The sequence below is a fragment of the Mustelus asterias genome, chromosome 17, assembly GCF_964213995.1.
Source record: "Mustelus asterias chromosome 17, sMusAst1.hap1.1, whole genome shotgun sequence".
Lineage (NCBI taxonomy): Eukaryota > Metazoa > Chordata > Chondrichthyes > Carcharhiniformes > Triakidae > Mustelus > Mustelus asterias.
The window spans coordinates 11,663,280-11,679,776 of NC_135817.1; the positions used below are offsets into that span (position 1 = coordinate 11,663,280).

A 16,497-nucleotide genomic window follows, 5' to 3' on the forward strand; every position below is an offset into this window, starting at 1 on the left:
TTAAAGTCCAACAGGTTTATTTGGCAGCACAAGCTTTCGGAGCGCTGCTCCTTCATCAGGTGAGTGAGGACTTGTGTTCACAAACAGGGCATATACAGACACAAACTCAATTTACAAGATAATGGTTGGAATGCGAGTCTTTACAGGTAATCAAGTCTTAAAGGTACAGACAATGTGAGTGGAGAGAGGGCCAAGCACAAGTTAAAGAGGTGTGTATTGTCTCCAGCCAGGACAGTTAGTGAGATTTTGCAAGCCCAGGCAAGTCGTTGGGGTTACAGATAGTGTGACATGAACCCAGCGATTCTGTGTTGTCGTGTGTCCGTGAGACCACCTTGGAGAACTGGGATGACTCAAATGGATCTTCAGGTAAGCGTTCTCCAAGGCGGCCTTCACAATACATGACGACGCAGAATCGCTGAGCAGAAACTGATAGCCAAGTTCCGCACATAAGGACGGCCCCAACTGGGATCTTGGGTTCATGTCACACTATCTGTAACCCCCACGACTTGCCTGGGCTTGCAAAATCTCACTACCTGTCCTGGCTGGAGACAATACACATCTCTTTAACCTGTGCTTAACCCTCTCTCCACTCACATTGTCTGTACCTTTAAGACTTGATTACCTGTAAAGACTCGCATTCCAGCCATTATCTTGTAAATTGAGTTTGTGCCTGTATGTGCCCTGTTTGTGAACACAAGTCCTCTCACTCACCTGATGAAGGAGCAACGCTCGAAAAGCTTGTGTTGCCAAATAAACCTGTTGGACTTTAACCTGGTGTTGTGAGACTGCTTACTGTGCTTACCCCAGTCCAACGCCGGCATCTCCACATCTTTACTAATCTCTGCAGCCATTTCTCATAACACCCTTTAATGGGAGCCTTCAGGTCCAAGGGACTTGTCAACTTTTTAGTTCTAATAGTTTCTCTAGTACTCTTTTCCTAGCGATTGTTTTAAGTTCCACCCTGCGTTTACCTCATGACTTTCATGTATATTGGTATGTTTTATGTGTCTTCGACAATGAAAACAGACACAAAATACTTTCGCTATTTACATGTTCCACATTATTATTTTCCTAATCTCATCCTCTAAGGGACCAACACTCACTTTAGCTACTCTTTTCCTTTTTAAATACTTGTAGAAACTCTTACTGCCTGTTTTTGTTATATTTCTCACTAGCTTTCTCTCGTTATTCCTTTGGTCATTAGAACATAGAACAGCACAGCACAGCAACATGACCTTCGACCCATGATGTTGTGCCGAACATGACACCAATTTGCTGATTTCTAAAATCTTTCCAATCTTCTGACCTATCAAAAATCTTTGCAGTATTGCACACTTTTCCTTTCAATTTGATACTATTCTTAACTTCTTTATGCAGTCGCCCTAACATCAGAGATAGATGCCCAACAAGCACCCTTCACCCAGTTTAAAGCAGAGATTCAGAGGGTATAGGGAATGCTCCCACTAACTGGAGCAGAATTACCACAACAAAACAGTTAAAAGGGGAAGGAGCTTCTGAATACGGGGAACGGTTGTTCCAGGTATATCAAGAGTGCTCAGGACAAGGGAACCCAGGTCGAGGAGATTGAGCGTTCATCCAGGCTTTTAAGGATGGATTCTCCAGCACTCACCAGGTCATCCTAAAAATGGGAGTGATTATGTCCCAAGATTACGATGAGTTGGTAAAGTGGGCTAGCAGCGTACCGGGAGAAGAGAAATCCCAGGCAAGAACAAGGCTAGAAAGAGTAGCAGCCTACAGTAACGGGAATGGAACAAAGTCTAAACTGACTTGCCACAATTGTGGCCGGCAAGGACACTTTGCGAGGGACTGCGGGACTCCACGGAAAGGGAACAGATTTGGGAACAGTGGGAAACATTTCAGCCACTGTAATAAATATGGACACTCAGAAGCAGTGTGTTGGAATAAGCATGGGAGACCCCCGACCCGATCCATGACCACAGCAGAACCGGAGGAGCCACAGGACCTCTGGGGTCAGCAAGATTGACGGTCTGCAGCCCCCATTCACAAAGGTAAGGAGGAGGGAAGGATTTACGTGTCAGCACTAGTAGGGGGCAGGCAATGTGAGATGCTAGTGGACACAGGAGCATCCATATCTGTCACCGACCTACCCTTACCCACTACAAATAAAATGATTTACCTGACCTGATTTACCGGGATAGGAGGGAACAAAACACCCGCCTATCTGAGCGAGACCACGTTAGTAGAGATAAATAATCTGTATATACCAATGAGGTTTTATGTGTGCAAAATAAAACTGTATTGTTGAAACCTCCAAGTCTGACTCCGAAGTGGCAATTTTCCCACAACACTTACAAGCCCCCATTATTTCTTCCTATATGCTGCAGAGTGTGACACCTGTTGGAGGGCCTGTAAACAACTCCCACAAGTGACTTCTTCGCTTTGCTATTTCTTATGTTATCTAAACTGATTCTATATCTTGATCTTCTGAACTAAGGTCATCTCTCAATAATGTATTGTCATCCTTAATTCTCAAAGCTAACCCACCACTTTTCCCCAGTTTCCTGTCCTTCCAAAATATCAAATATGTTGACTATTTAAATCCAAGCCATGGTACCTTGCAGCTACATCTCTGTGATGGCTATCAGCTCATACATATTTATTTCTATTGATGCTATCAATTCACTTGTTTTGTTAATAATGTTGTGCTTATTCAGATTCAGACCCTTTAATTTTGATTTTTTGCCATTGTTGCAAATTCCAGCCATAACACGGTTCAGGTGAAGAATGTCCCATCAGTACAGCTCCCATTTTTCCCAGTACTGGTGGCTAGTGCCTTGTTATAGAGTCAAAGAGATTTACAGCACGGAAACAGGCCTTTTGGCTCAAGTTGTCCATGCCGCCCCTTTTTTAACCACTAAGCTAGTCCCAATTGCGTGCGCTTGGCCTATATCCCTTTATACCCATGCAACTGTCTAAATGCTTTTTAAAAGACAAAATTGTCCACGCTTCTACTACTACTTCTGGTAGCTTGTTCCAGACATTCACCACCCTCTGTGAAAAAATTACCCCTCTGGACCCTTTTGTATCTCTTCCCTCTCACCTTAAGCTTATGCCCTCTAGTTTTAGACTCCCCTACCTTTGGGAAAAGATGTTGACTAACTAGCTGATCTATGCCCCTCATTATTTTATAGACCTTTAATCAAAACCTATTTACCCCGTACCAATCTTTCAGCCAGGCATTTCTTTAATCTTATTTAACATCTGCCAATTTGCTCTTGGCTACTTCTTAATTTAGCCCCAGGCTGCTCAAAATCCATAAACTGAGATTGTTTCCTAATCCTATCTCGGCCATTGGACATAGCGGACCACGAGATCCACCTCCCATTGCAAGTTACTCTCCAGCTCTGAACAGATGTCCTGAATCCTGGCATCTGGCAGGCAACACAGCCATCTTGACTCCTGTTCTCGGCTGTAGAGAACTGCGTCTATCCCCCAAACTATTCTGTCCCCTGCTCCCACTACATATCTATTTCCTCCCTCTGACTTGAGTGGCTTCCTATTGCATGGGGCCACAGTCAGTTTGCTGGCTGTTTGTGCAACCAAGTTAGTAGCTGATGTTTTGGTTAAATGGCTGAATGTCGTTGGCCTGAAAGTAATTGGCAACAATTTGGCACAAGGTCAAACCGAGGTCAGGGGACACCCCCAACTGGAGTGAGATTCCATTTCACGGCCCCACATTCTGCAAGCACAGAGGGAGGCTTTCATGGCAATTTACAAGTCAGTGAATGGCAGCATTTCTTTCTGCTCTTGCAGTTATTGTGTCATCTTTGTAAAGGAATCTGATTTCACACTCGGCACTCCACGAATCGATGAGGAAGCAGCAACTTCCTATTTCTACAGTCCCACCGGAACTCGGCACAATCCTCTCGACAGCTTCCTTCAGACTTCCGTCGGGATGATCCCGGAGCCAGGTTACGCCAGCCAGGTTGGCAACCACTGTTCCTGCTTTCTCAGCGTCCTGTTGCAAACTGCCTGGCAGGTCTGACAGTTTGCACGAGAGTGGTCGGTTGCATTGGAGATAGTGACCATCTATGTAACCTCGGCACTGAAGCTGGAGCAAAAAGGAGGCAGAGTCGGAGGTGGAAAACTGAAACACCTGCTCTATTCCTCCATCAATAGCCAGGGGATCCCGCACACTCCGCGCACTGTAAAAGCTTGCATTGCACTGACACATGTGAACCTCTTCGAAAACAAATTGGAAACAGTGTGTTTCATTCGTCTTCAAATATTCAACTAAGGAAATGAAGGTGTCACTATGAAGGCTCAGAAACAGATGCTTATTAGATAAGAAGGGATCAAACTCAACCAGTGACAGGAGGCGCGCCTTCACACCAGAGTCAAAGAAACGGCACTCAAAGTCTTCAGTAGCCAAAATCTTTCTGATTTCCTTTGCAGCATCCTGTTTGTCCAAGTGTCTTCTGTGTTTTGGTATCACCTCATTGGACTGATAGTCCTGGAGCCGTTGAAGAATGTCAGCAGTTTTCAGACAGATCTGCGCGAATTCACCAGTTAGCAGCTCCTGGTTCCCACAGTTCATTATTTCCTCATTCAAAGACAGTATGGATTTGGGTTGAATCACTTTCAAAATAATCCTTGCTGGAAGTCCTAGAACAAACAGACATTGGCTGAAATCTCAGACAAGACTACCATCACAATTAATAATTTCTCCACCAGTCTGTACAATGAATGAGGGTTTAATTCTGGGCAAGGACAGCAGTTTGTGCAGCTGGATTCCTGCTCACTGCCTCCCATGTCATGTATTGCTCATGGAATAGAAGATTCGTAATGACTTGCATTTAAATAGTGTCCTTAATGTTGTAAAACATCCCAAGGAGCTCCGCAGGGATATCATTAAATGAGGTTTGACACCAAGCCACAAAAGATGTTAGGATATGTAATCACAATGATATGTCATAAGGACAGTCTCAAAAAATAGAAAAAAAGGTGAAGAGTTTAGAGAGGGAGTTTCCGAGCTTAGCATTGAATGAGGTATTGGAGCTGGAGAAGGTTCCAATGGGGCAGGCCATGAAGGGACTTGGAAACAAGGTTGAGAATTTTAAAATTGAGGCACTGCTGGACAGGACTCAATGTCAGCCAGTGAGCACAGGGTGAATGGGAAAGCAAACAAGATTTGGGCAGCAGGGAGTTGGATGAGTTCAGGTTTACGGAAGATGCAAGTTGGCAGGCTTGCCAGGAGAATAGTCAACTTTGTAGGTAATTATGGTACGGATGAGGGTTTCAGCAGCAGATATGCTGAGACAGGGACATAGGCCAGCAACATTGCAGAGATGGAAGTAGGTAATGCAGAGGATGTGGGGGCAGCAGCTCAAACTCAAGGTCAAATAGAATAGCATAGTTGAGAACAGGCTGGTTCAGCCTCAGACAGTTGTCATGAGAGAGATGGGAGGGGTCAAAATAAAAGCAAATTACTGCGGATGCTGGAATCTGAAACCAAAAGAGAAAACGCTGGAAAATCTCAGCAGGTCTGGCAGCATCTGTAAGGAGAGAAAAGAGCTGAAGTTTCGAGTCCAGATGATCTTTTCTCAAAGCTGAAAGGCATAGAAAGTGGGAGATATTTATACTGCAGGGTGAGGGAATGAAAGGTGAGTCATAGCCACAGAAACCAGGGGAAAAGGCTGCTAATGGAAGTCCATAGAGAGAATAAAGAGTGTGAATGGCCAAACGGCAGAGAAGCTAAAATCAGAGGGTAAACTGTGACAGATGAAGATGGGGGGGGGGAATGGATGGGAGAGAGGTAAAATTTAGAAAAAGGGGGAATGGGGAAGCAAAGGGGGAGAAAAGGTAAGGAAAGGGGGGATAAAGTAAGGGGAAAGAGTGGGGGGGGAAGAAAGATTAAGAAAGACAAAGAAGTAAAAGGTTGAGAACAGTAAAAAAAATTAAATAAAATGAAAACAAAGGGGTCAAGGTGGGGTGAGGCCAATCATTTGAAGTTGTTGAATTTGATGTCGAGACCAGAAGGCTGTAAATTTTACCTCTCTTCCACCCATTCCACCCCCCCCCCCTCCCCGCCCCATATCTTCATCTGTCACAGTTTACCCTCTGATTTTAGCTTCTCTGCCGTTTGGCCATTCACACCCTTTATTCTCTCTGTGGACAGCCATTAGCAGTCTTTTCCCCTGGTTTCTGTGGCTATGACTCATCTTTCATTCCCTCACCCTGCAGTATAAATATCTCCCACTTTCTATGCCTTTCAGCTTTGAGAAAGGGTCATCTGGACTCAAAACTTCAGCTCTTTTCTCTCCTTACAGATGCTGCCAGACCTGCTGAGATTTTCCAGCATTTTCTCTTCTGGTTTCAGATTCCAGCATCTGCAGTAATTTGCTCTTATTTTGACCCCTCCCATTTGTCTCATGCCAACTGTCTAAAGTGCCTAGCCAGAAGATGAGATGCTGTTCCTCCAGTTTGCGATGAGCTTCACTGGAACATTGCAGTAGGCGAAGGACAGACGAGGGTATGGGAGCAGGATCGTATGTTAAAATAGCAAGTAACCGGAAGGCCATGTGTTAAAATGGCAAGCAACCTCGACCCCTCTGTTTTCAATTTATTTAATTTTTTCACTGTTCTCTATCTTTTACGTCTTTATTGTCTTTCTTCATCTTTCTTCCCCCCAACTCTTTCCCCCTACTTTATCCCCCTTTCCTTACCTTTTCTCCCCATTTTTCTAAATTTTACCTCTCTCTCACCCAGTCCAGTCCCCCCCCCCCCCCCCCCCCCACATCTTCATCTGTCACAGCTTACCCTCTGATTTCAGCTTCTCGTCCATTCACACCCTCAGATGGGAGAGGTCAATGGCTAAGGAATAGAGTTTCTGAGTAGGCACTGAAAATCTTGGTTTTGATCATCTTAATTAATAAGCGAGAAAATATGCTCACCCAGTGCCAGAAGCCAAACAAGCAGTCTGACAATCTAGAGACAGTGGAAGGGTTGGGTGAGGTAGGTGTCATCAGCATGTATACAGAACCTGACATTGTGCTTTTGGATGATGTTGCTGAGGGGCAGCAGATAGAAATAAGTGCAGGCCAAGGATAGACTCTTAGGGACATCAGAGAAATAATTGCAGACTACAACTGGATAGATATGAATGGAACCAGGGCCTGAGTCTTACACTCCCCTACCCGGCGGGCTTTGGGGTGGGGGTGGTATGTGTGTGTGAAATCGCGTAAACAGGTTCCCATAGGAATCCCACCCACCCCAGACCAGACATGGTTTTAGTGAGATGGGTAGGGATTGGGACAGAAAGCCCTCCTTTGCCCTTATTAAGGCCCTTGAGTGGCCACTTAATGCCCACATTAGGGCCTTTACCCACCTACCTTCAATTTTCAGGTTGACAGGCACGCAATGACAGAAGATGGGAAGTAGAGAGAGTTACCATCCTTGATCTTGGGGTAGAAAGGGGAGAGGGTGTGCGCCTCCATCAGGATGCCCCTTCTGACTGGGTGCACCTTCCCCTCATGGACTGGAGATTTCCAGACTCCCCTATCCCCTGACACCAAGATCGCCACACCACGTCGTGGCCCCCAGGGCATCTGCTCCCCGGGATCCCTGCCACTCACCTTGACACCCAGAAAGCTAGTATACTAGCGCAGTAGGTAATAGGGAAGGCAAGCAGAATGCTGGCTTTTATTTCAAGTGGGCTGGAGTATAAAAGTAAAGAGGTGTTGCAGTGTTGCTGCAACTGTACAAGGTACAAGTGAGGCCACATTTTGAATACTGTGGACAGTTTGGTCCCTTATTTAAGGAAGAGATTTATTATCATTGGAGGCAGTACAGAGGAGGGTTTGCTCATACCCGGAGGATCCCGGGTATGGAGGGACTGCCACATGAGGAAAGATAGGACAGGTTGAGTCTGTAGACCTTCGAGTTCAGAAGATGAGAAGTGATGTGACTGGAACATATAAGATTCTTAGGGGGTTATACAGGGTAAATGTTGGGAGGATGTTTCCACTTATGAGAAAGTGTAAGATTAGAGGGTATAGTTGCAGAATAAGGGGATGCTCATTTTAGACAGATTTCATAGAAATCATAGAAACCCTACAGTGCAGAAGGAGGCCATTCGGCCCATCGAGTCTGCACCGACCACAATCCCACCCAGGTCCTACCCCCACATATTTACCCGCTAATCCCTCTAACCTACGCATCCCAGGACTCTAAGGGGCAATTTTTAACCTGGCGAATCAACCTAACCCGCACATCTTTGGACTGTGGGAGGAAACCGGAGCACCCGGAGTAAACCCACGCAGACACGAGGAGAATGTGCAAACTCCACACAGGATTTGAGGAAGAATTTCTTCTCTCAAAGAGTGCTGAATCTTTAGACATCTTTACCGCAGGAGGTTGTAAAGGCAGAGTTCTTGAACATTTTCAAGGCTGAGATCAATAGATTTTTAACTGTGTTAACCTTTTGGTTCAGACAAGATTGTTACCACTGAGCTACAGTTGATTCAATGATGCTGGACTATTAGAAAGAATGGAATATAGACTGTGGTTTGTTACGAAAGCCATTAACAGGAGTCTTGAACTTGCATGCTTCCTGAAGACAGCTTTTGGAAGGAACCTGCTCATTACCTTTAAAGCTGGTAATTCGTCTGACTGCCCGTGGGTGGCAACGATAAACACCTTTCTGTACAGCAACTGCATCAAATTCTGCCGAGTCCAAATGAGGGAACAGGTCTCTGACAAGCTGAGCAGTAAATGGGACACTCCTGCGGAAGGTTTCAACTGTTCCCTCTGTCCACAGCTCGGCCAGTTCTTTGAGGATCGTCACGTCGACACGGCTATTCCTTTCCAGCCTCTGGAGGCATCCTATAATATCCAGGGATGATACTTCGGAAGCCTCTTCTTCAGCTTCAGCCAGGCAGTCCCTCAGAATGAAAAGACAGATGCTGCTGAAGTGCTGAGCGAATTCTTCACCATTATGACAATCATCCTGGCCACTTTGAAGAAGTCTCAGCAACAACGTCGCTCGTCGTGACAGCAATAAACCTGAGGAAGGGAATGAAGAACAGCGGAGTCCATCACCCTGAACAAACTTGCCAGCATTTATGCATCAACATGCAACTGGTTCAACGGAATAAAACTCCGATCGTGCCGTGCTGCTGCGCGGTGCCTGCTGGGAATGGCAAGGGATCGACCCCTTTGTTTTCATTTTATTTAATTTTGTACTGTTCTCTACCTTTTATTTCTTTGTCTTTCTTCATTTTTCTTCCCCCCAACTCTTTCCCCCTACTTTATCTCCTCTCTCCTTACCTTTTCTCCCCCTTTGCTTCCCCTCTCCCCCTTTTTCTAAATTTTATCTCTCTCCCATCCCTTCCGCCCCCCCCCCCCCAACCTCCCCCACCTCCACATCTTCATCTTTCACAGTTTACCCTCTGATTTCAGCTTCTCTGCCATTTGACTATTCACCCCTTTATTCTCTCTGTGGACTGCCATTAGCAGCCTTTTCCCCTGGTTTCTGTGGCTATGACTCATCTTTCATTCCCTCACCCTGCACGATAAATATCTCCCACTTTCTATGCCTTTTAGCTTTGACAAAGGGTCATCTGGACTCGAAACATCAGCTCTTTCCTCTCCTTATAGATGCTGCCAGACCTGCTGAGACTATCCAGCATTTTCTCTTTTCGACTAAGATATCAAGATTTCTTAATGAGATATTTAACATTGCTTTTTCAACGAGAGGGGAAAACTGCACAGAAGCAAATGCTTTTATCAGCATTTTGCTCCATAGTTTTTGTCAGTTCAGAAAGATTCAAGCCTCAATCCAGAAAATTGACTTTATCATTTAGATTGTTCTTATGTGCAATACTGTGTGAGTGCTGCACTGTCAGAAGTGTTGTTTTTTCAGAATAGATCCTAAACTGATCTCTTGGGTGGATTTCATGTCAATATTTGAAGTCAAGGAGAGGAGAGTTCCTGGCCAAAATGTATCCCATAACCAACATGATTAAAATAGATTATCTGGTTATTTAACTCGTGCTGCGTTTACGAGCTTGCTGTGCTCAATTTGATGACTGCGATTCCTACATAAGAACAGTAACTCCACTTCAAAAGCACTTTGTTGCTGTGAAGTATTTTGGGACTTGCTGAGATTGCGAAAGACGTTGTATAAATATAGCTTGTCTTTTCTTTTCATTAATGGTTGTGATGTTTAATGTGGACCGCAATTTGAGCTATGCACAAATGTTATAAAACAAAGGGTGGGATTTTCCAGTCCTGCCTGGTGCGGTGATCATCCAGTCCCACCAATAATCAATGCACTTTAGGCCGGAAGCGCGGAAAGACTTTTAGCCCATAACTAGCGGGCTCCATCCCAGACTGGTAGACATTTGCCGATGATACCAGGTTCCCAACATTTAAAAGGATTCCATTCCCAATACAGAGATTCCTCAACTTCAGGATCTCAGAATTCAAAGCAAGAAATATCAGAAAAATAAAAAGAAGAAAACTTAAGTAATCTGCAATAAATAATCATTGTATAGATGGATGGTATACGCAACCAATATATAGGTGAATGGTGCAAACATTATATAGTTAATTCTATATGTAACCATTAAATGGGTGAATACATTTATATATTGTCATTCTATAGAGCATAGGAACCAAAAATACATTCAACCCCTCAAGCCTGTTCAATCCCTTTACTGGATAATGACTAACTGGGTGAACATGGACAAAAGAAAAAACTGTATCACCCCCCTTGGTGGGTCCGGAAAATCCCAGCCATCATTGTTTCAATCGACATGATTATGAATATCTGCTCTTACGATATCTGTTAGCAGAAGCCATTTTTTGCCTGAGTCTCTCCTGATCATTGGTTTTTTCCATGAAGACATGGATCACCGCAGCAAGCTGGTGAACATCTTCGGCACTTTCCAGCTCAAACAGGCAGTCCTGGACAACCTTTCGTGGTAATCCCAGCAACAGGCCAAATTCGCAAACGTTTATCGACATGCCCCTGCCAGTGTCCAACTGAAGCAATGTTAACGCCTCTCTGACGAGCTCTAAATGAAGGAAAATCAACAACAGTAACGGTGAATGAGATGTCGTCTGGATTTGAACCAAACTCTTATGAAAGAAAGTCCTCCCTCATTGTTGGCTATTAGAATCCAATGTGATAAGATCAGTGTGAAGATGCATAAGCTTATGGTAGACTAATTCTGGACCTGTTGGCACTGAGTTTGCAGTCTCGCTCATACAGACCACAGGAGATATAAAACAAAAGATTTTACATCTCAGGCTAGGATTTGGAAACATTATCCAGGAAGCACGGATAAACTTTTAGCCCATAACTAACGGGCGCCATCCCAGACTGGTAGACATTTGCTGATGATACCAGGTTCCCAACATATAAAAGGATTCCATTCCCAATACAGAGATTCCTCAACTTCAGGAGCTCGGAATTCAAAGCAAGAAATATCAGAAAAATAAAAAGAAGAAAACTTAAGTAATCTGCAATAAATAATCATTGCATAGGTGGATGGTATACGCAACCAACATATAGGTGAATGGTGCAATCATTATATAGTTAATTCTATATGTAACCATTAAATGGGTGAATACACTTATATACTGTCATTCGATAGAGCATAGGAACCAAAAATACATTCAACCCCTCAAGCCTGTTCAATCCCTTTACTGGATAATGACTAACTGGGTGAACATGGACAAAAGAAAAAAAACTGTATACTGTTATTATATGGGCAAGTAAACCAATATTGATCATTATTATATAAGTTAATAAAGCATTGGAGGTCAGTTTAGCTCAGCTGGATGGTTGGTTAGTGACGCCAATGGTGCGGGTTCAATTCCTGAAAGGGCTGAAGTTATTCATGAAGGCCCCCCCTTCTCAATCTTGCCCCTTGCCAGAGGTGTGGTGACCCTCAGTTTAACTCATCACCAGTCAGCTCGCCTCCTCAAAGCGGTCATCTGAGACTATGGTGACTTTACTTCTTTAATAAAACCTGGCAGAAAATCAGTAAATAGGTCAATAAATTATAACTGCGCAGAAGAATCAAAAATCTGACACCCGGGTACAATACTGAAGGAGTTCAACATGCTGTCTTTTGGATCATAAGTTAAAGCAAGGCCCCAATTTCCTTCTCAGGTGGGCATAACATCCCACAGCATTATTCCGAAGGATGATTAGGGGGTGTTCTCTCTAGCCAATAGCTATCCATCATTCAACATCCTAAAAATAGATTATCTGGTCATTATCACGTTGCTGTTTGTGGGAGCTTACCTTATGCAAATTGGTTGCTGTGTTATAACAGTGATGACAGGCTGGGTGTTATGTGCCCCCACTAGGTGTCTTTTGGGTACGGGAGGACACAAACGGAAAGAGCATGTAAAATATAGTGGGTGCCCACCGAACCACCTTCCAGCCCACCCCGCAAGCCAACCTCTATAATACGGGAGTGGGTGGCAGCCAAAATTGACAGCTCACCTCTCATGTTTAGATAAATAATTAGGGTCAATTAGGCATGTTACCAAGCCAGCTGACCCTGACAATGTGCTGTCCCGCCATGAAACGTTTGATGTGGGCAGTCAGGTGGGAGTGGGCAGCCTGATATTTTTAACAAAGTTCTTCAAAGGGTGGAAGGCAAGAGGGGTTGATCTTCGGAGAGGGGAGGCGGGGTAGCACCTCCTAAGATCAACCCTCCTTCCTTCCTACCCACCTGTAGTCTTAAACCTACTTCCTTCCCACCCATTCCACTGCCTGACCTGCCCAAACCCTCCCTGCCCACGGCTCCAAACCGGACTTAATCCTCTTGGAATCCATGGGCTTTCTGCTTCTTACTCTCTGTAGAGTAATGGCCACTGACATGCTCTTGACGTGGATTGGCTGGCAGCTCCAGAGGGCGGGACTTCCTCCCCAATGAGGGGCAGAAGTCCCACTTGGCCCTCGCTTAGCCGGCCTGCGGTGCTTTCTGGCTGTGGGGCAGGTCGGCCATTCAGCCCATCGCATCTGCACCGACTCTCTGACAGTTTATCTTATCCAAATCCTCTCCACCGCCTTATTCCTGTAACCCCACACGCACTTATCATGGCTAATCCATCTGATCTACACATCTTGGGACACTAAGGGTCATTTTTAAAAATCATGGCCAATCCACCTAACTTGCATATCTTTGGACTGAGAGAGGAAACCCCAGGTTATAAAAGAGATTATAATCAGAAGACAGTGGAGAGTGGAGACGTTTTGAGTAGAATTAAGAAATAGAAAAGGAAACAAGTCTGTAGTGGGAGTTTTGTAGAGACGCCATGGTAGCAGTTGTCAAGCAGTTGTATAAATTGTTGTGAAGTTAGAGTTTGTAAAATTATTAAAAGTGTAAAATGCTAAGAGTTGTAAAATTGCATGGTCTGTTAAAAAGGTAGTTTTTTTGCTATGCTTAGAGAGTTAAAAGACTTGCAGGTGCAAATGCAGTACACAGAGAACATAGAGTGAAACATTGTATTGCGAGGCTGGGCTGTAGTGCTGCCAAAACAACAGGCTGTTTTTGAATTTTAACCAGTTTAAACTAGGCATTTGAATAACACCAGCCTATCAGATTTGAATTTGATGTTTTGGTAACCTGAAAACAATCCTATTGTGGGGATTTTGGTATGTCATCAGGAGTATAAGAGCCAGCTCCCTGTTCCAGAGCACCAGACAGCAACTGCCACAGCTCCCAGCTTCAGTGCCACAGCAGCCAATGTAACAGCCACGTTTATGTCTTACAAGAAAGCCTCATCTTGATAGTGAAAACAGAAGAAATCAACAAAGAAGACAGAAGATTCCAGAAGACGACAAACCTGGTTGAAACTTTGAGTGTGACTAAAGATTGTATTTTTCTGTTAGTAAGTGGGAATTGTATTTAAACAGCATTTCATTAGAATAGTGTTTTATTCGGTTTGTTAATAGTTTAGTTAACCTGTTCGTTGTTAGTTAGATAAATAAAGTGTTAGTTGTTCCTTTTATAGAGAGTGTCTCGGGTAGTTATTTTGATTTAACCACTAAAAGTTGCTGAAACGCAGATATTACCCCTTCTCTCACACTCTTTAATAGATAATGAAGCGAGGTACTCCTCTTTGAGTGTTTGTTCTCAGAGAGGAAATCAACCTCCCCCTTCATAACAAAATACAGTAATTAGAAAAATATGTAGTTAAAACAGAATGGTTTTAAAAATAGTCATTTGGTATTATAGAACTTGTAAGCTGCTGAGAAAAAGAGATATACTGACTAAGCTTTTAGTCTTGTACTCATCAGGACAGCATTGCCATGGAGAATGCAGCTTGAAACAGTTACCTGCTCAGCTTCATTCAAATTCAAACTGGGCAGGTCAACTCTGATTAGTCAAGGCATTGCCCGAGGCAATGTCTCCACCAATCAGAATCCACTTGCCAACCAATTTGCACTCTCTTCTCATGCAGTGTGAATTGTTGTTTCCTTTACTGCTGTTCTCATGAGTGCAAGGTGGAAAGCTTTGATAGCATGTCTCTTTTTTCAGCAATACTCAAGAATAGTTTTAATGGGGGATTTGGATACCAGACTAGCGCACATCAGAAAGGTAGAGACTTTTTGAGTGTCCGGGATAGTCTTCTGAATGAATATATCACAGAAACAACAAAGGCAATACCATATTAGATTTAATGGATAATGAGCTGGATTTGTTAATAGTCTAAAGGTACGTGAACATTTATCAAATAGCAATCAGGGAGTGGCAGTGTAGTGGTGTTGTAATCCAGAGACACAGGGTATTGCTCTGGGGACCCAGATCTGAATCCCATGACAGGCGGTGAAATTTGAATTCAATAAAAAACTCTGCAATTAAAATCTAATGATGACCATAAATGATTGTTGTGAGAATCCCAACTGGTTCACTAATGTCCTTCAGGGAAGGAAATCTACCTTTACCTGGTCTGGCCTACATATGGCTCCGGACACAAGCAAGGTGGTTGACTCTTAACTGCCCTCTGAAATGGAGGGCATGAACTCAGTTCAAGGGCAATTAGATATGGGCAACAAATACTGGCCTTGCCAGTGGTGCCCGATGCCCATAAAGAAAGATGCAGGGACTGAAAGGGGGAAAGGTGAAACAGGGACTATGATCCTACATTTAGATAAGGCTGACTTCAATTGGGATGGTTCAGAGACTGTTCACAGTAAACTGGGCAATCTGTAAAAGGCTAAAACATCAGAAGATAAGTAGAGTGTTTAAAAAAGTATTAAAAATAGTACAGAAATTGTTATACTTCAAAAGAAGCTGTCAAAGATGACTAAATGGGTAAGAGACAACTTGAAACTAACAGAAAAAAGCACCAAAATATGTAAAACAAATAGCACAGAACCTGGCAAATGAATACAAAGAAAAGTAAAAGAAGTGACAAAACAGGCAGTAAACCTTACAATATAATGATAAACGTTAACTGAAAAATACTGCAGATGCTGGAATCTGAAACAAAATCAGAAAAAGCTGGGAAATCTCAGCAGGTCTGACAGCACCCATGGGGAGAGGATAGAGGCAACGTTTCGAGTCTAGATGACCCTTCATCAGAGCTCTGTAGTAAACCTTACAAAACTGGAAGGGATATCAAAATAAACACAAGGAACCTTTACAAATATATTTGGAAAAAGGAGGTAGCCAGTAGCCATGCAGAATCCTTGACCAATGATAATGGTGACGTTATCAATGACAATAAGGAAATAGTGGATAATAATTACTTTGCATCAGTATTTACAAAAGAGGAAGAGGTGAACATGTCTGATATTCCAAGGGAACTAATATTGAATTTGAGACAGGGAATCACCAAAATTAACACACGTAATTGAACAGCAATGAAGAAAATTATAAAAATAAAGATTGACAAATCACTGGATCAGATTATTTCCATTCCAGGGATTTAAAGGAAGTAAGTGAGAATATTGCAATTTCCCCAACTATAATCCCTAAAGCTCTCTTTATGTTGGAAAACATTCCTTTGGATTCGAAAATTGCACATTTTACTCCACTGTTTCAGACAGGTGAGAGGGGAAAGCCATACGTAGGTACATAGATTAAAATGTCATGAACAGGTACAGAAAACAATCAAAATAACTAATGGAATGCTTGCTTATATATCTAGAAAATAGAATACAAGGGGTAGAAGTCATGTTTCGGCAATACAAATTGCTGGTTATACATATAACACATCTGGTACGACATCTGGAGGGTGAACAGGTATATGGTAGGCACAGAATTTACTTCCCTTGGTTGGGGAATCTTGTACCAGAGTGCATAGTCTAAGCCACACTTTTCAAAAGAGAAGTGTAGGCTGCAACTCAAGCTGTGACATACCTCTGAATCACAAAGTCTGGGTTCAAATCCCACTCTAGAGCACATTGGCGCATGTTCCAATGCAACATAGAGGGAGTACTAGGCATGGTGCTTCGGTCTTCCCAATATTTAGTTGGAGGAAATT

General features: G+C 43.4%; 1 protein-coding gene across 1 annotated transcript in view; it reads right to left on the reverse strand.

Annotated features, from left to right (window-relative positions):
- Positions 1–2,317: 2,317 nt before the first annotated feature.
- The window catches only part of LOC144506251 (uncharacterized), a 47,022-nt gene continuing 32,842 nt past the window's right edge, over positions 2,318–16,497 (reverse strand). Inside the window, exons 8-10 of the mRNA XM_078232111.1 lie at positions 10,824–11,060; positions 8,629–9,045; positions 2,318–4,647 (exon numbers count right to left, since the gene is read on the reverse strand). Of these exons, the coding sequence (XP_078088237.1) occupies positions 3,761–4,647; positions 8,629–9,045; positions 10,824–11,060 (1,541 nt within the window). The 3' untranslated portion in view covers positions 2,318–3,760. The remainder of the gene's footprint in view (positions 4,648–8,628; positions 9,046–10,823; positions 11,061–16,497) is intronic.